The sequence below is a fragment of the Canis lupus genome, chromosome 1, assembly GCF_003254725.2.
Source record: "Canis lupus dingo isolate Sandy chromosome 1, ASM325472v2, whole genome shotgun sequence".
Lineage (NCBI taxonomy): Eukaryota > Metazoa > Chordata > Mammalia > Carnivora > Canidae > Canis > Canis lupus.
In genome coordinates, this window is record NC_064243.1 from 98,794,974 (window position 1) to 98,814,264 (window position 19,291).

Consider the following 19,291-nt stretch of genomic DNA (forward strand, 5'->3'; position numbering starts at 1 on the left):
CGCAGCCTCAGGCCAGGTCCACAAGGGCAGGGGGTTGTGCCTCCAGCCCTGCTGCAGCTACACAGCCTGTGGACCCGCGGCTGCCCGACGCTCTCCCAAGGATGGCAGGGGACTCTGCTGGGGGCAGCAGTTCACCATGGAAACCTGTGTGCAGGGACGCCAGGCTGCAGGGCCCAGAGAACTCCTGAGGGCCAGCTGGGAAGATCAAGTGGGCACCTGCTGGAGGGCCTAGTTTCACCCCCTGCTCCACCAGAGCACCACCACACACCAGCCAGTCAGTCCCAGCTGTTCCCTCAGTCTGGAGTTATGGGACCCGAGGGACCTCCTGTGACTCAGTTTCCTTAGCTATCAAGTAGGAACATCCCAGACAGGGTGCCCTGAGAAGAGTCCCCTAGGCCTGCGGAGGCAGTGGGTGCTCAGTGAGCGCAGAAGGAGCAGAGGTCGTCGGAGAAGCAACTGGACCAGGGGGTGGGGGGTCTGGGTGCTTCACAGCCTGCCCACCCTTGGGCAGGGACCTGCTCCCCGCAGGCCTCGCTGTGCCTTCGCCGTCTCCCCCAGACCACCCTAACCCCAACCCCGAGGCTGTGCCCAGCTGCTGGCTGCCAGCATTTATTTCCACAGACAAGCACTGCCTCCCGCCAGCGGGGGGAGACAGACACAGATGTCGGGCCCCACGTGAGGCAGGGGCAGGCCCAAGGGCCTCCCCTGGGCTTCTCAGGTACACCCCACAGGGATGCCCCATGTGACCAATGGCCCCCCCAAATGGGGAGGCGGGTTTCAGGGCCAGGAGTGGGCAGGAGGGAGGTGGAGTCCGGGGTCAGTCAGTCCAGCTCGCACAGTACAGATGGTATGGGGGGGCAGGCATGACCGCAGACCTCTACCTCAAAGGGGGTCCCCAGGCACCCCCAGGATGCTCCTTCTGCCTCTGGAGCTGGGTGCCCCACACCTGACAGGCCATACCCTGGCCAGGCCACACTGCTGGGGCTTGGGGCAGAGCCGGACACATGCTGGGTGGCTGGGCCCATTTCCTCCTCTTCAGAGAGGTCCCTCCAGGGTCAAGTGCCCTGTGGCCTGTCCGCCCCCAGGGGGCCGGGAGCCCCCCACACCTGCACAAAGCCTGTACGTAGTCTTGGACACCACCTCCCAGGTGAGCACAGGCCCTGCTGGGGTGGCTTCAGAATTGGGACACCTGCCGGAGGCTCAGCTCACAGGGCCGCCAGGCCTGGGTCCCCGCGGGCAGCTGCACTCAGGGCCTCCAGCCACCGCTTCTGCAGGTCCACTGACGGGGTGCTCAGGTACAAGGACTGCTGGCCCCGCTGCAGCCGCCACACATGCCTGGAGTCTGGCATCTCCGCGGGGTCCAACACACTCACTGTACAGCCAGAGAGGGGGACGGTGCGTGGTGGCCAGCCATCCTGAAGCAAAGGAGAGCTAGGTGAGCACCCTGGCCTCGGCACTCCTGGCACCACAGAACTCTTCCCCATGGGGGGCAGCAGAGGGGTGACCTTGAGCAACCAGGGAAACTGAGGCCCGACGATCACAGGAGCCTGAGCAGCATTGGTCCCAGGCCCCTCTGGGCACTGTGGACCTGGGGCACTGGGCTACAAGAATCAGGGTGTCCGCCCAGCACCACTGGAGGGCAGGTGGGGGACATACCTGGCTGTCTTCCTGCAGGTGCAGCACCAGCTCCAGGGGGTCTGAGGCTGGGATGGTGGCCCACACCTCGCTCCAGGCTGCACCACTGTCCGACACCTGCAGGTGGCCGCAGAGCAGGCTGGGCTGGGGGTCAACAGCCGCTGGCCCCTGGAGACACAAAGGATGGGGTCATGTACAGCCTCGCAGTAGGTGTCATTCTCATGGGGGCGGAGGCCAGGCCTGGCCTCCTGGGAAACAGGCTGCACCAGGGCCCAGGCCAGCCTGACCCACCCCGGGGTCACCACGAGGCCTCCTGGTACAGTCTGGACCCCAAAGGACTGAGAGCATGGGCAGCACCAAACCAGAAACAGAGATAAAACAGGGCAAGATGGAATCGCAGGAGGCAGGGCATGGCTCACAGGGAAGGGCTGCACACGCGCGCCACACACACACACCATACGCATGTATCACAAACATGTACACCACGTGCACATGAACACATACACTGCACACACGCGCACACGTACACGCACTATCTCTCTTGGCACAGGGGACACCAAAAGCCCTGGGGGCACAGTCCACAGAGGCTGCCAGGGGCAGGGCTCCCATCCAGGACAGTCACAGGACCTGGCCTGCCTACCTCTGTGCTGTGCTTGGGCTCCTCAGGTGCCACCTCGGGGCTGGGGCTCTCAGGTACCGCCCGCTGCGTCAGGAAACACCCTCGGCAGACCCGGCTCTGCCTGCCATTCTCAGCCTTGAACTCAGAGCACTTCCCACAGATGACCTGTAAGGCAGAGGGCACCTGTGACCCCGGCCCCTGGGGACAGGAGGGACAGAGCACGTGCAGGGGAGCCTCATCAGAGGGCAGGGATCCCAATGCTGGCCCTCGCTGGCCATCCGGGACTTGTTTCCTTTCTTGGAGGGTCCCAGCATCTGTGCGCATGGTAGGAGACTGGGAAGGGGCACCAGGTACATGGAAGGATCACTAACCACCAGGGAAACGCAAATCAAAGGGACGAGGAGGAACCAGATATGTCATGCCTGTCAGGATGGCTAGGACCCAAAACAGTGTTGGTGAGGATGCTGGTGAGGGCGTGGAGAAACCTACCCCTTGTGTGTTGTTTGTGGGAATGCAAGATGGCAGAGCTTCTGGGGAAAACAGAGATCCACCTCCAAAAAACTGAACATAGAGTTACCCTATATTAAGCAATTTCCATGAATTCTACTGGATTTGTTTCTATTTCTCTGGATGGTTGGATTAGTGAGTGGATAGACAGATGATGACACATGAATCCATCCATCTTTCCATCTATCCATCCATCCATCCATCCATCCATCCATCCATCCATCCATCCACCTTTCCATCCTTTCACCCATCCACCCATCCATCCATCCATCCCCCCACAACTCACACATCCATCACTCATCTGTCCTTCATGTGAGGATTCATACATTTCTCTCTCCTTTCCCCAGGGTTTCAAGGTTTCACACGAAGGCATGACAATAAATACCATGCCCAGCACAGTCTGCGGGGCCCTGTGGAAAACCAGTTCTAACACAGCTCTGTGCTAAGACCCACTTGCTAACACGTGTGCCATTTTAATAACTTAGCCTGGAAGTACTTGAATCAACAATCCTTTTACCAGGAAAAACCCTCCCTTTCAACACCAAGTTCAGAAGCCCATCCTCAGGAAAAAGGGCTCTGGCCTCTGTGAGGAGAACAGGGGAGATGATCACTGCGGGCGGGGTTGGGGGGGCGGTGCAGTGGGAGGCCACCCAGCTCCAAGCTGTGCTTCCAAATCTGGCACTTTTTCACCCACAAGACTGTCGGTCTGACACCAGAGCTGAACAGGCCGCAGGTGGGGTCTCCCTGTCTGCTGCAGGGTGCTGTCCCTGGTCGTGGCAGAACCGCCGGCCTGGACTCACCACCCCACACAGCTTGCACCGGTGCTTCCTCTTGGTGATGGAGTTGAAGGCCTCGCCGCAGCTCCTGCAGCCCAGCTTCTCTTTGTCGCGCCCGGTCTTAGCAGACCCTCTCCTGGACTCGAGCTACAGGAGGCAAGTGTGCAGGGAAGCCCGGTGAATGTGGGCAGTGCATGTGCGGGGCAAAATGCAGAAGGGAAAGAAGCCAAGGAATCGTGGCCTTAGCCCCTGCCCAGCCCTGCCCCCAGGCTGCCCTGGGGTCACCGTCGCACATCAGGAGGGTCTCAGGGGCCTGGAACTCGGCCTACACAGAGGCCAGTGACAACCTGGTGGGTCTGAAAGGATGGTGCCCAGTATCCACACTGGGGAGGGGGCGCATGTGCCCAGCGTGGCCTGAGGCTCTGGGGATGCACCCCCCCCCCCCCACATCTCCACCAAGCTGTCTGATCCTCCCACCCAGCAGCTGACAGGGGCAACAACAGGAAGTCAGGAAACTCAATGTGGTTTGTGTTCAGAGAGCTTAAAAAAGCCTTAGACAAGTCACGAAAACACCATAACATGCATTTCAACAAGTTGTGCCACGTCTGCAGGGACATCCAACCCCACAGAGGGTGGGGAGGGAAGAGGGGGTCTCACTTCGTTCCACCTCCTCCGTCTCTACAAACAACCCTGTATCTTCTTCATTGTCAAACATGTATTTTTTTAACCCTGTTGTTGTCCAAAAGTAAGGAAGCAGTGCCCTGCCCATGAGGGGGTCCAGGCCACAGAGGGACGCAGATCACAGTTGCCGGCATGGCACGGCTCAGAAGACCACCCCCCCCCCCCACCCAGAGGGGCACACCTAGAGAACCTGGTGCCTACCAGAAGGGGTACTACCGAGTGAGCAAGTGTGGAGGCCTCCGGGGCAGGGGGGCACACCCAGACACTCCCAGGGCCGCATGGGGCCCAGACCTTCCTAGCCTCGTTGACTGTGCCCTCTCAGTTGTTTCCCGGGAACATCCCGTAGAAGAGGAAGAAACACAGTAAACAAGCAGAAAGCAAAGCAGCCCGCATCCAACCAGCCCCTGCCCCCTCGCCGCCCAGGCACGGGGCTCCCCCTGCACTGCGGGCAGCCATGTGGGACGGGACGCAGGGCTCTCACGGCAGCAGGTGCAGCATGAGGCTTTCGTGGGGGCTCTGCGGGGTCGCCTGGCTGAGCCTCAGTTTCTCCATCTGGGTAGGACCTGTACAAGGTGGGGGATGGGCCCCAGTCCCTGCCCTGACCCCCAGTAGCCACAAGACCATGGACAAGTCTCCTCCTCTCTGAGCCTCAGTGTCTCCATCTGTACAGCAGAGTTGGCAACCGATCCTGAAGCCCATCACAGCGCCGGGACCCTGACTGACCACCTGTTTCCCCTCATATTCCCACATCTCCCTACCCCACTTGCAGCTCCTTTCCTGAGACCATCTGGGGACTGCTCAGGGCCAGACACAGGAGGGGTGCTACCTGGGGGCCAGGGCACAGGGCAGGGGAGACAAGGGTCCTCCACCATCCCTCAGGGTGGCTCCAGTGTCCCTGTTTGCCAGGTGAGGACGCCAAGGGCCCGGGAGGCAGGTGTGGTCAGAGGTCAGCTGGACCCAAGGGCATGGCCTTGGGGGCTTCCAGGGCATCCTGAGGGCAAAGGGGCCAGAGGGGAGGGCTAGCCCGAGGGATGGAGGCAGTGAGGGTGCTGGGGCTGGGGGGAGGCCAGAGCCCCGAGGCTGGCGGACAGAAGGCAGTCTGCTGCAAGGCGGCTCTGAGTGTGGGTGGGGGAAGCAACCACAAATGAGGGGCCGTAGCCCAGCCCGCCCACTGTGCCACCTCTGCCACACGGTCTCCCAACACAGGGGACAGGTGCCAACCTGCACGCGGGTCAGGTGCCCACCTGCACAGCCCAGGGCGGGTCTTCCCAGCACCTGGCTGGGTTATTGTTCTCGTGGATGCTGGGGCATTGAAAGGCCTAGGCTGTGTCTTCCATGGGTACAGAACGGCATCTGCTAGTGTCCACCCAAAGCACCCAACATGCCAACATGGGCACAGGAGGTGCCCAGGGCAGAGGGTCTGGTTCACTCGAGCATTTTCGGACCCACAACCCAGAAGTAGGAGGCACACTCAGGTAAGAACTGGGCCCCACAAGAGGCTGGACGATGGGCCTCTGATGCCCTCCTGGTGGTCCCTGGTCTTGCAGGCTGGACACAGGCCCCACCTGGCCCCCTGGCTCCTGGTGAGCAGCTCTGTCCAAAGCTCCGGAGCTGGGCTCGGGGTAGAAGGGCAGCACTAGCTCTGTGAATCCCCAGGTCCCAGCCGGGTGGTGGGGGCGGGGCCTGGCTCTGCCGTGGAGGGGTGCAAACGTCACCCTGGGTCTGAGCCCTGGGGCACTGATCTGTGAAGCACAATGTGACTTCTGCAGGACACAGGGCTGTAGCTACCTTGCGAAACTTCTGGGCTCTGGGCTGAGCTCCTCCTAGGAAGGCGCTTGCCGAACCACGCGTCTGAGGACACCAGCGCTGGGGAATGGGGCCAGCCGCCACGTGGGCTTCACCTTCCTCTCTAAGTGTGTTGGGAAAAGGCCTAAATCTGTGGCAAGGATCACACTTTTGGCGTCAGAATGAAACCTCATTTTTGAGCCCCGTCCATAAACGTACCCTGAACAGGTCCAGGTCAGGCCCTATACGGCCCAACCCTCACCTCCGATGACCTGTCCCACACCCACCAACACCTCTGCTCACAGGACACACCAGTGAGGAAAGCATGGGGACAATTACTCTGTTCATCTGCTGAGGGTCCTGGGCAGGTGCAAAGGCCCTGGGGCAGGGTGGAGTAAGAGCAGGGAGGGCAAGAGGGTGAGGAAGTCCCTCAGGGGGCTCATGGGCTGTGATAAGACCACAATCCCCCACTGCCCATGCCACTTTCATGCTACCTGACTCAGTGATGCTACTTACTTGAGACCTCATTCTGCTCTCCAGCACCCATGGCACCAGGGCCCCACTTGAATAAGGGGCTTCCTCCTGTCATTGGCCCCTACCCCCATATTGTCCCCCAACGCTCCATCCTTCTGTGAGGCCCACACTTCTCAAGGTTCTGGAAGCCCCCAGGAGCCGGAGGGACATGGTGGGGGCCCGAGCTCTGCTCTCATAAGGAATGCGGGCTGCCCCGGGCCCAGCCTCCCAGCATAAGCCAAGATGGGAGACACGTTCTTACCAACATTCAGCTCCTGAGAGGAACCTCACTCCTTGTGGCCACAGAGACCACTGCCGCCCCCAGGATGCTGCGTCCAGCATCCCCTTCCCCTGGCGGGCTCTGTCTACCAGGGCCCCTGCGGTGGGGCTGCCCAGAACAACGCCCACACTGCATAACCAGACTGGACAAGCTCTGGGCCTCCACTGGATTCGGGGGACTCTCCAGCAGCTCTGGGCTGCCCAAGGGGCAGCACCCGTGGAGCCTGGAGGCCTGGAGGGCAGAGCATGGGAGGGGGAGGGAGAGGCTGGCAGGTGGGAGACTAGGGGGCCTCAGACCCAGGGGTCAGGCTGGGGCTTGGGCGGACAGCCTCAGGGTGGGACCCAGCCCTGCTCCGCCTGCCTACCCAGGAGCGCCCTTCAGCAGCCTGCAGGTGCCACACCCCCCTGGTGTCTTGGGGCATGACTGTCACTGGGGTCCATGACCAGTAGGCCAGGGATCAGTAACCATGCTCCCCTGCCCTGGATGCTCACGATGGGCCAGGCACACACCCTCACCCTTCTACCTAATCCCCCAAACCACTGGCAGGGGGTGGTCAGCATGTCCACCAGGGAGGACATGGCACAGGCTGCCCAGCCCCTTCCCCACCTGTGCTGCCCCAGGTGGACAGGTGAGCAGATATGGAGTGGGGTCCTGGGCACCCCTGCCTTCCTGGGCCAGAGGTGCGGGTGGGACATTCCCCCTGAGAAGTCTTCCCTGGGAGTGCCAACCCCTTGCCCAGTGTCCTGCCAAACCCCACAGCCAGGGGCTGACCTTTCCCTGGGGACAGCCAAGCTGCCTAAGGAGGAGGCGCCACTGAGTCACATTTCATCCACATACTTTTCACACATGGTATAGAGCACGGCTGTGTGAGCACCACCCAACTGATGCAACGACGCGTGGGCCCCTCCCTGAGCCTCTCCCAGCAGGGCCAGAGCCTGTCCCAGGGGGACTCAGGACACATGGGGGTGGCTTACCCCTGGACCTCAGTCCGGAGGGCTACCCAACCCTCGTGCCGGAGGGCATCCCTATCCAATTGCACCCCAGAGGGCACCCCGACCCTCACCCCAGAGGGCACCCCCATCCAACAGTGCCCCAGAGGGCACTCCGGCCCAACCTCATCCTCTACCTCCTGCCCCTGCTGAAGCCGGAGTGTCACTCACCCCTGCAACACCCCCTCCACCACTGGCTGCCAGGGCAGGCTCCTCAGGGCTGGCACTCACCACCTGGAAGGAACAGAGACAGCCAGCATGAGCAGGGGTTCCCCAGCCACAGACTGAGACCCAGTGCAGCATGAACCACAGAGAGCACCCCAGCCCTCCCGTTTGACCACAAGGGCCCAGTGTGGGACACTCCCGGAGGCCTGCCCAGACCACCCGGCTATAACACCCCCTCCTCTTCATCCTCAGGCCTGCTAGGCCAGAGGGCAGCTTGGCTCCTCCTGTATCACTTTAACCACAGGGATATTGCTGAATCCACGATGCCTCTATTCAAGGCAGCTGGGGAGGAATGCAAACTTTTCTTCTAAAATATGCCCAGAAAGCAAAAAAAATATAAGAGATTTGACGTGAATATTAAGTGGCCTGACATGCAGCCTGGAAAGGCCGTGGGGAGGGCCAGCTAGGCCTGGTGCTGGGGACTTGGGACAGTTGGGCATCCTTGGTTTCACGACTGCCTCTGGCAGGAGATGGGAGTGAGGGACCTTTCCTCTGAAGGTGGCTGTGCCCTCAGGAGGTGGCTGCGACCCAGAGTGCCCCCAATGAGCAGCTGCAGCTGTCGTCCCCTACCTGGCCCTGGGCGGGTACCCTGCCTCCTGGTCCCCCTTGGCCCCAGGGTGCTCCATATGGGGACAAGCGAGCTGCCCCCACTGATAAGATCACAGCCCCACCTCATGAGGCCTGGCTGCCCCCGTGGGCACTCCGTGAAGGACAGGCGGTGAGCATAGTCAGGGAGAATGCAGGGACCAGCGTCCCTCCGAGATGCCGCCCTTCCACATGGGGCCTCATCCCAACCCTCCCCCAGCCCTGGGGCACTGGTGCTCACAGAGGGATTTGGAGGGAGGGATGGGTCCTCATCCTGGCCGAAGGAGCTACTGAAGGCCTTGAAGGTCTGGCTGTTCTGCTTGTGCCTCTCTATGGTGTCCTCGATGACCTGAGACAGACCCCCAGAGAACAAGGGCCCTCAGTGAGCACATCAAGGAGGGCAAGACCAGCATACCCGTCCCCACAGACAGGTCACCTGTGGCCGACCCAGACCCCACTTCCCATGCACAGGTCCCAGGCCTGCCCTGCATGTGGTCGGGTGCCCTCCCAGCATTCCAGGCTGCTGCGGACACTTCCCGGACATTCTGTGTGGATTTTTGGATATATTTCCATGTCCTATGTCAGTATGTCCCCCTCATTTCTGTTTGAATTTCCTTTTTCTCTTCCCACCTAAATTTCTATGAACTCTGGAAGCCACAAGGCCTTCCCAGTTAGCACTCCACCGGGCTCCCTGCTCAGCCTCTGCTTTGACCTTTGCCTTCAGGGGCTTTGGTCTCTGTCCAGAGTACCCACTGTGGCTGGTCCCAAGGCAAGTGTGCTCTCGCTGCCCCAGGACACTTACCGGTTGCCTCTGGAAGCACAGCGCCCCCCACCCCCCCACCCCGCCCAAGGTCAGCTGCTCGTCCCACTAACCCACTGTTCCTGCAGACTGGCTGTGGGGACCCCTCGGGCCCCCCAGCAGCACAGACTCAGCCCCAGGGTGAGGGCCCCTCCCTGCTTGCCCGCCTCTAGCCCTTCATTTTTGCTTAACTACTGTGGTGCTAAACAAGTGAAAGGGCTGAAAGGCTGGTGGTGTCTGAAGGTACTTAAAGAGAGCACTTTGTCATTTCGAGGAGGATGGACAGGTGGGCAACGTGGGGAGTCAGGGGGCCGCTCCATCACTCGCTCCAACGTGAAATGGCCACACTGCACAAGAATTTGGTCATCTTATTACTTTAAAATTTTAGGAGCTTCACCTGAATCCATTCTTTTTTCTCCTCTTCTGTCCTATAAATACAAACACAGCATCTTATTAACCCTGTCTTAGACGCTGCTAACCCCCATTCCTCTCAGTCTTGTGGCACACCCCCGAGCTGCTCACAGCCTCACAATGCAGCTCAGGGCCTTGGAAGACCGTCCTTGAGTGCCCTGTACACTGTGGGCAAGTGGGGCCAGATGCAACCAGGTAGACAAGGTGTGCCCAGGTGGACTCAGGTGCAATCACGAGACCAGGTGTAATCAAGTGTAGCCAGGTGGGATCAGGTGTAGTCAAGTGTGTCCAGGTGAGGTTAAGTGTGGCCAGGTGGACTCAGGTGCAGTCACACGAGATTTGGTAGGATCAGGTGCAGCCAGGTGGGGCAAGTGGGGTCAGATGCAGAGTCAAGTATGGCCACATATTGTCAGGTATGTTCAGGTATATCCAGGCAGAGTCAGATGCACCTACATAGGGTCAGGTGTGGTCTGCAGACTCCTCTGCACTGGATATATACCAACACATCCCTGGACCAGAACAGGTCATTACAAAGACCTCACATTGCTGGCAGAAACGAGATGGGATCTCCCGCACACGCCCCCAAAGCAGAGCATAAGCCTGCACCAATCCCAGGAGAGTGTGGCAGTAGCCACCACAACTTAAAGCAGATGTGCTACCCTCAGACCAATAGTTCTCCTTCAGGAACCTCTCTGATGGAATGAAGACAAGCATGCACAAATCTAGTGCAAGGATGCTGCTTGCAGCACCTGCCACAGTGAGACCTGGACTGAGCACAGGTGATCATGATGGAAAATTATGCTGCTTCTGGAAACGGGGCTCAGATCTGGGATGGTGCCTGGTAAACTAAATGAACAAAGCAAGAAGCAGAACGGGCCGTATGGTAAACAGCTGTGTGTGATTTGAAAACCTGGGACACCTTCATGCCCAGTTCGGGAAGATCAGCTCAGAGGTGATTAAGAATGTCTGCTGGTGGGGGAAGAGGAAGCCAGGGGCTCAATTCTCATCAACTTCCCTTTAGACCTGTTACATTTTAAGTCACTAGTGAATAAAATGAACGAAAAGAACGGGTTGCAAAGTTATTCCGTTTAGAAAAGGAAGCCGTCTGCTAAAATCTCAGGTCATAGACATTTACAGCAGCAGCTGCTGGGATGGCTACCCGTACCGGGTCTGCAGCTCCAGGGACCGTTTCCTTCCCTTTATGATGAACGTGTGCGCTGCATTTGACTTGACGATATCCTGCACCTGGAGGCACAAGGGTCAAAGGACAAAATAAAACCGCTGATGGCTTAGCAGGCCCCGAGCGACAGCCTCAAGCTGTTCTGCAGGAGGGGCACAGGTGACCTGGCAGATGGGACACCAGGGGAGCTGGTCCATGGAGGAGGCCTAGGGCCTCTCATCCTCTGCACTGACAGCTGTGCCGGCCAAACCCTCCCGCCTGCAGGGCTTCTCAGCAAGTAGGGACCAGCCCCCAGACATGGAAGCTTTCCCACCAACGCACCTGAAGGCACGGCCCCTGAGAGAGGAAGGGAAATCTTCAAAGGGCCAGGAGGCTCTGTCCCCCTGTGCTGGGTCTGTGCTCCACCAGCCCCTGTGATGGGAAGCCACCCCTCATCCCCAATTCCCCACCCCGAAGATACTAGGCTGGATGTAGTCCACTGTCAGCCCAGCTGGGGGGAGATGCGGGCCCACCCAGGAGCTGGGATCGAGTCTCATAGCAGGAATTCCCAGACGCCTCAAAGGTGAGAGTGTCTGCCTTCGCATGTCTAGTTAACCACCCACCACTGATTTCTCACACAGAAACACCTACAAAAATGATTTCTTCTAACGATGAGAAAAAAAATTTTTTCTGTAGCTTTTACTTTTGATGGTGTTTCTTAGACTTGGGTTCAAAGAATTTCAAAGTAAGTATTTTTTCTTGTATCACTAAGGCAAACCTTCATATTTTAAAACGGATTTAGCGCTCAGTATTTTTGGAGAAATTCACAGCCCTCCCAGGTTGGGGAAGGCCCAGCTCCTGTGCCCCCTATGCCAGGAGACATGGAGAGGTGGAGAGGCTCAGGAGACAGGGAAGGCAGACAACATGTTGTCTGGATCCCGGGCCTGCAGAACCTCATGTGGACTCCAAGACAGTGCAGCAGGAGAGAAGCACACACAGGACCAGGGGACCAGGGTTGGGCAGGGAGGGCAGCCCGTCCACATTCACTCAGGCTTTGCCTTTGGGTCTGTAAATGGGGCTCTGAGCACCAAGCCCGCAGGGACAGAGGCTCGCCCAGACTGGTGCTGTCCTTCGTCCTGCAAGCACAGGGCAGCAATCCCTGGAAGGCAGGCCAGTGGAGGGACGGATCCTGCTCACACCACCCACGGTGCCAGGCTGAGTGGGACTCAGAAACACCTAGGCCACATGTGGGCACAGAGCCGAAGCTCGAAAAGTGGGTGGGAGGCCAGGTGCAGCGGTGACCCTCCAGCAGCCGGGGCTCAGTGACCCTCCCTGTCCTGAGCCCTGCCAGGGAAGCAGGGAAGAGGGAAGAGGGAGGGCCTCACCCACCTGGAGGCCCGAAATGTCCATCTTCTCCCGGACACTGAACTTCTGGCCCATGAGACGCAGTTTGGGCACACAGTAAAGGATCATGCTGTTGAACTGCAACAGGGACAGGCACGGGGTGAGAGGTGCCTGCACCTCCACAATGGAAGGGCGACAGAGGAGGGAGGCAGGGCTCTGCAGCTGGGCTGGGCAAGGCGGTGCTCAGGGTGAGGGGGTGTGACAGTCAGGGCAGGGCGGGGCAGGGCCTGACCAGGAAGAGGTGGCGGTCCTGTGCTGAGCCACTCTTGGCCGACAACTTCTGGATGGGGCCCTCCTTGATCAGCTCGTTGGCGGGATTGACGATGTCCTCCTCCCCACCCAGTCGCTCGTACACCTCCAGGAGCTTGTGCATTTTCTCCTGTGAGAGACACAGGGCTCAGGCCCGCTGGGGTGGGGGATGGGCCCAGAGGTGAGAGGAACCCCACCCTGTAAGCCGGGCCAGGAACCAGGTCACCAGGTCAGGGCAGGGAGCCCACACGCAAGGCGCAAGGTGGGTATCAGCTCCTGTAATTCCAGCACTCACCCGGGAGGTATGGGCCATTTTATCCCTAATTTACAGACCAGGAAACTAGGGCATGGACAGATCACATGAGCTGCTGGGGTTGTTCCTGCAAAGAACCGGGTGGGCCCTTCTATGTCAGAGAAGAGATTTAGCCCCCATCACTGCCTGTGACGACCCGGCCTGGTTTCCTGTTCCACACTCAGACCACATGGCCAGGGCCCTCATGACACCAGACCAGTCTGCAGGTCCTTTCCCTCTGGCCTCAAGACTGGCTTGGTGGTCAGTGGCCAACCAGTGTCCCTGGGGTGTGACAGGAAAGGGGCAGCAGCCTGTGACCCCAGCTCTGAGCCCACAGGCTATGGGCCCTCACTTGTCACTGCCAGCACCCAGGGCAGGAGTTGGGACCCAGGAATGAACACAGCTGAAGGCACAGCTGAGCCCACAGTAACATCAGCTCAGTGACACAGAACCTGAGCCTGCCATGTCCCAGAAGCAGGCTGGTTTGGCTAGCCCTTCTGTTTCTGGTCCAGACACAGGCAGTCAATGAGCATGGGGTGGGGGTGGGGGGCAGAAGGGACAGCTGTGGACAGTGAGAATAAGCAGGCAGGGAGACCTCAGGTTGTGTCCATACCCCTCAGAGATGGAAACCCATAGGGGCTCCCTGTGAGCTCACGACCACAGACTCTGAGAAGCACCTCTTCTGCCTCCGTCAGATTTAGTTGTCGGGAGGTAGAAAGGGAAGTTAGAAAGGACCAGAGCAAGATCTAACCTGTTTGGGTTGCAGTGGAACCCCAGGGGGCCTGATCTCAGGCTGGCCTGTCCCAGGGGCTCCAGAACAAACCCACGACAGGCAGTTGCAGAGGACACTGCACCGGACTGCACACAGCAACAGCCATGAGGAAATAAGTGGCTGTCTCTTGTATCTCACATTTGAGAGACGTGGGGTCAAACAAATATTTCGCTTTTCTTCCTCTTAAAAAACAGCAGTGCCCATGTGAAAAGAAACAGGTCTCAAGATTGGGACTGTGGTGACCTGGAGAACTGCCTGTGAGGGCACAGGCTGGGGCGGGGCTTATGGGGCTTCCCAGCAAAGCCAGAAGTTTGGATTCTCCTGTGAACCCCCTCATCTGGAATTCTGGGCAAGGACTTAGAAATTCTGTGCCGGCACTGTGCAGACCAAACAAGGGACAAGGCCACCTGGGTCACAATAGGGTGTGGGCATGGGCTCCAGGAGAGCCTCCGAATCAGACCCCAGGCCTCAGAGGTGTGACATCAACAAGGGGATGCCTTCCCCTCCACCTCTGGACTGTGTCTGGAGGTGGGGCCCTTGGGAGGTGGAAGTATAGGGGAGGTCATAGTCTTGGGGATGGGGGCTCCACGATGGGGTCAAGCCCTGACACGAGACACCAGAGCATGCTCTGCTTTTCCCACACAGACATGGGAGGAGACCACCACCCACCAGCCAGGGACAGGGACAAGGGGGCTGGGACCCAGAGCTTGAGATACTCACTGTGGTGTGAGCCTGTCTGGGATTTTGTCATAGCAGCCGTACTGGCTGAGACTGAGCTATGAGCCAGTAAGGGGCAGGCTTGTCTAGCACAGGAGGCGTGCACGCTGTGGGGCCCTCACGCATCCTCCAGGAGCACCACACTCACCATTTTCCGAATGGCGGCATTGGAGTGGTTGGCAGCGGTAGAGATGAGCTCCAAGGACCCTGTAGCAGGAGGAAGACGCCGAGTCAGGCTGCAGGGTACCCGCGGGCATCACCAGGGGCTGCCCTGCTCCCATCCTTCCCTGTGGGTGTCGGGAGCTGCCCCAAGCCTGGGCCAGGCAGGGGTGGGGCCCTGCAGACATACTGTGTTTGGTGGCGGGGGGGCTCTGCTGGGGCTGGCACCCCACTCCCCAGGAGCTGCCCCCCTGGCCCCACAAGGCTCTTCCTGCGGCCTGAGCTCTGCCAGATGTAGCAGCCCCCTCCCCAGAACCACTGTCTGCCCATCACACAGCAATGGGGGCAGGGCGGTTTTCCTCTGCCCTCAAAGGTTCGCAGTTACTTCCTGAGATGAGCTTGGGGGACACTTGGCCATCTGCCCTGCTCTGTGCTTGTGTCTGTTTCTCTCTCTCTCCTCTGTCTGCGGTTTTCCAGCAGAGCCCCCGGCTCCCACTGCCCAGGAGCCCTGTGGCCTGGCAGCTGGGGGGCTTACTTTCTGCATCCTTCCAGTCAGGGGCGTCTCTCGGGAGCCTCTTCAGATAGTCCTTGAGCAGCAGCTCGTAGCGTGGGACCCTCTGCACGGGCTCCAGCATGTGGTGCTGCAGCGTCAGGTTCCCACACACGTCCTGCTTCTGTGGGGCAGACAGGCAGCACGTGGCACCTGCAGACACCGTGTGGGCCTCCCCTGCCCCTGCCCACTTCTGGCTGCCATTCTGCTGACTGCAGAACACATTTACAGTGAGCTGAACGAGGCTGGGAGAGACTGAACCCAAGGACCCAGACCCCCAGCACTGGTTGTTATGCGCATCCTCGCAGGAGAAAAACAAGTCCTTGCAATGCCACCTTCCCTCAGGGTACCTCCCACCCTATGTTCCCTTGCTTGCTCCCTTGCTCGGGTGCTTGAGGCTGGGCCTCTTCCCTCCCTGGACATGTGTTCTCCCGACAGGGGGACCCGCGGTCCTGCCTAGAGGCTCCAAGAGCTGCTGGGTGCTCTGATATCAATGCAACCCTGAGTGCAGGGGTGGGCGCTCAGGCCTCACATCCTGCCCCATGCTGCTCCCAGCACTGCCACCGTGCCACCTCTGTACTGTCCCACTTGGGCGCCCTGTCCTTGCTGCTGCTCCTCCTGCAGATGCCCTGGCACGTGCTCCTTGGCTGAGAACCTGCCTGCCTCTTCCAGAGTCCCTCTTCCCCCCTGCGCCTGCTCAAGGAGGTGCGCCCTCCTCCTGCTTCTCCTCTGCTTCTTCCCACCTGCCACGGCCCCTCAGTGCCCACAGCAGAGCGGCTTCCAGCTCAAAGGAGCTCCAAGTGCCTTAGACCCTCCAGGGCTAGAGCAGCACAGTCTGCAACTATCACAAAAACAGTCCTTCCTGGGGGAGAACTATCAGGAGTGATGAGGAAGCAGATGGCCACAGAATTTCAAAGTATCTCCCTGCAAGAAACTTCTGCAAGAAACTTCCTGCGACCATGGGGGGAACACATGCTTCCTGGGAGAGGAAACCATGGTGCAACTTGCCCTAGTGGAGTGCACAACCATCACACCTACGCCTGCCTGCACCTCCCGCCTCCCGACGCTCCTGCCAATGGTGCTGGCCCACCACCTGGCCGCAGACCCCGCAGACCGAGCAGTACGAGCTCCCAGTTCCTGTTGGTCACTCAGGGCTGCGGGGATGGCTGCGGGCACAGCCTGGGAGGCTAGAGAGGCCCAGACTAGGGGTGAGGGTGCTCCAGGGAGGAAGGGCTCAGTGTCAGAACTGTCCTCTCTGGGTAGGGATGGGGTGCTGAGGAATGCAGGGGGCATCTAGGACTCTACACTAGGAAGTCACAGTGACCCAATGGCCACAGGATCTGGGGAAAACACAGACAGTCATGGAGGAACATGCGTGAACGTGTGCACAGAGGCACTGTGTGATGTTCACACGCCATGCTCAGGGTAAACAGGATTCCTACCTCATCCCACAACCCACCTGGAGACTGTTCTGGAACACCAATTCTAATCTTTTAACATGAAGCCTTAACATTAAAAAAATGCATTTATAAGCATTATTTTGAAGATTTTTTAAAGCACTATTTTACAAAAAAACTGGCAAATGTTTCTACTTAAAAACCAAAAACTCTGGCCAATATCATAAATAAAATTAAAAAAAATAAAAGACTGATAAGGAAGATAACTCATAAGGTACAGGACAGGTGACAGAAGGCATTCCTAACACACAAGAACCTGGCAAACGGATAAGAAAGAGTGACGCTGAAGGGACGAGAAGGGGCTGTTTGCAGGAAGAGAGAAAGAAGGGGGGTGAGGCCAGCTCGGCCTCCCGGGGTCCCTGGCACTGGAGGGAGGAGAGAGGCAGGGCGTTGGAATCCAGACGCCACCCGACAACAGTGTGGCACAGACCACATACCCTCCTGTGCAACGACCCTGAGGGACTCAGCAGAGCCTCTGGGCACAAGCCACCATGTTGCTAGGACACGACCCAAACGCATCCCGTGCAGCCAGTGGGGCTGCCCTACCTGGATGCTCTGCACAATGTCCTTAAACAGTGGTGAGCGCTGGGTCCAGGTGCTCACCAGCTCCACGGCCCGGTCAAAGTTCTTGACATACTCGCCATACATCTTGAGGAATGGGGCCAGCTTCTGCAGGATGTCCCCGAGCCGGGGGTTTGTGTCCCTTCGGGGGAGGAGAGGACATCAGAGAAATGGCTTGGGCCAGTGGCCTCAAAGTCCGGGCTTTGTGTGGGACAGGGACTTCACCCTGAGTCCGTGGGGCAAGTGCACAAGTCCCAGCGCTGTGTGATGGTGGGCACACTGGTCACCCTCTCTGAGCCTTCCTTTCCTCCCCTCTACTGTGCAGGGTGGGACACTGCATGTGACATGGGGATAAACCAGAAGATCACGTGGCCCTCCAACCACACAGGCATAGGACTGCTGCTCCAGACCAGGGGTGCCAGTGGGGAGGGGATGCTCAAATGACAGGCCACTCATCAGAGAGAGTCCATGAGACCCCATGTGCCCTTAGATGAGCAAATTTCAGGAAGAATGGGACGAGTGGACACTGGCAACGTCATGGGAAAGCAGCTGTGCGGTACCAAAAACAGTGCAGAAAGGAATTTGAAAATAAATGTCAAGAAGCATAAAAATGGTAAACCAATAGTTTCTGACTTTAAGCACAGTTCAAAGGGGAAGTGACCCTAGAGAAATCATCAAAAAGCAAGCAAGTGCACAAAGCTATTGCGCTGGTGGATATCCCTGGAAGATGGGTGGGCATCCCTCCCTGGCTCCTTCCCTGGGGGACGGGAGCAGCCCCACGGGCGTCTGTGCACCAGGAGCCTCTCTTAGGCCTTGAGGACAAAACTCGTTTTCAGCAAGTGTGGACAGTGGTCTGTCTGGCTGTGGCTTTACTCCAACGGCCTTTAGGACACTGGGTAACTGGCTCTGCGGGTGGAGTGTGCTCCTCACTAAGATCCACAACCTGACAGGGATGCCTGTGGAGCCTCGCAAGCCCCTGGCCTCTGTGCTCTACTGGCCTGGCTGCAGCTGGAGACCCCAGTGGGCTGAGTTCCCAATGCTCCCAACACCCCAGCTCAAGCCAGGCTGGAGATGAGAGGTTCCAGCAGAGACCCCGAAGCAAAGCCGCAGCACCAGCAATTACGGGAGAAGTGCATGGGCTGAACAGCAGGGCAAGGGCCATGTCCATGAGGTCTTACTATCCTCAGTCAAGTTGGCCCTCTGCTAAGAATAAATGACCATGGCAGAGGGACAGAAGGACAGCCCCCTGGGGGCAGCCCAAGGAGCCAAGGTGCCCTGAGAAGGGGAGCATCTCATTTTTTAAAGCAAAAGAGGAGAATACACAAGGAGAGAAGAGGAGCCTGCCAGCACAGTTTCCCTGCTGTTTGGAGTTCACAGATCCCATAGAGCCTGAGGGGGTATTGAAGTCACTTTGAAGTGCAGGTGGAAGAAGCGAAGGCACGGGGACGGGAGAAACGGGTCAGGGCTGGCCCAGAACTGCACAGGGAAGGCCGGGGCATGGCGAGACCGGCCTCACACGCCCGCCTGTCTCTCAGGCACACAAAGCCCAGACTTCGAGGCCGCTGGCCCTGAGAATCCCACACGGTTGCTGGGCCAAGGTCACCGGGACCCTCGGCCCGTTCGTTCCTGGGGACCAGGAGCCACACTCACCACTCCTGTGTTATCCGCGTCTGCAGCTCAGGCAGGAGGAAGTGCCCATGGAAGCGATAGATGGAGGAGATGTTGGAGAAGATGCCTGTGGTGACCTCCGATGGAATGCCTGCTTCCACCAGCTGGGCGCAGAAAACCTGGGTATGCAGAGGCCCGCAGAGAGGCGCTAAGACGGGAGCCGCCACAGCTGCCGTCGCTGGGGTGAGGGGCTCGGCAGAGGCTGCTGCGGCCTCCCGTTTTCTTAACGAACCTCTGCTTCATCAAACTGGCTCACAGCTACGGTTTTACAGCGAGCGCACTTATGTCTATACACGCGGTCCTCGCTGACCTGACTGGGACAGCCCAGCTGCCTCCACCCACCGCTCACAGGAACCGGAGGGTCCTGATTTCCTTTCTTCCATTCTGTGAGCTACAGACAGAAGCAACGCCTTGCAGAACTCGGCTCATGAACCCCAGACTGCTAGGGGACAGGGAGACTCTAGCCCAAGACCTTTGCCCCCAGCCCCAGGCTCAGAC

At 59.0% G+C, this 19,291-nt stretch overlaps 1 protein-coding gene across 1 annotated transcript in view; it reads right to left on the reverse strand.

Annotated features, from left to right (window-relative positions):
• Positions 1 to 596: 596 nt before the first annotated feature.
• The window catches only part of FGD3 (FYVE, RhoGEF and PH domain containing 3), a 30,434-nt gene continuing 11,739 nt past the window's right edge, over positions 597 to 19,291 (reverse strand). Inside the window, exons 5-18 of the mRNA XM_025423664.3 lie at positions 18,776 to 18,912; positions 17,111 to 17,267; positions 15,093 to 15,231; positions 14,547 to 14,605; positions 12,601 to 12,747; positions 12,354 to 12,446; positions 10,971 to 11,050; positions 9,792 to 9,822; positions 8,837 to 8,944; positions 7,957 to 8,019; positions 3,562 to 3,684; positions 2,276 to 2,419; positions 1,657 to 1,803; positions 597 to 1,415 (exon numbers count right to left, since the gene is read on the reverse strand). Coding sequence (XP_025279449.1) covers positions 1,206 to 1,415; positions 1,657 to 1,803; positions 2,276 to 2,419; positions 3,562 to 3,684; positions 7,957 to 8,019; positions 8,837 to 8,944; positions 9,792 to 9,822; positions 10,971 to 11,050; positions 12,354 to 12,446; positions 12,601 to 12,747; positions 14,547 to 14,605; positions 15,093 to 15,231; positions 17,111 to 17,267; positions 18,776 to 18,912 — 1,638 coding nt within the window. The 3' untranslated portion in view covers positions 597 to 1,205. The remainder of the gene's footprint in view (positions 1,416 to 1,656; positions 1,804 to 2,275; positions 2,420 to 3,561; positions 3,685 to 7,956; positions 8,020 to 8,836; positions 8,945 to 9,791; positions 9,823 to 10,970; positions 11,051 to 12,353; positions 12,447 to 12,600; positions 12,748 to 14,546; positions 14,606 to 15,092; positions 15,232 to 17,110; positions 17,268 to 18,775; positions 18,913 to 19,291) is intronic.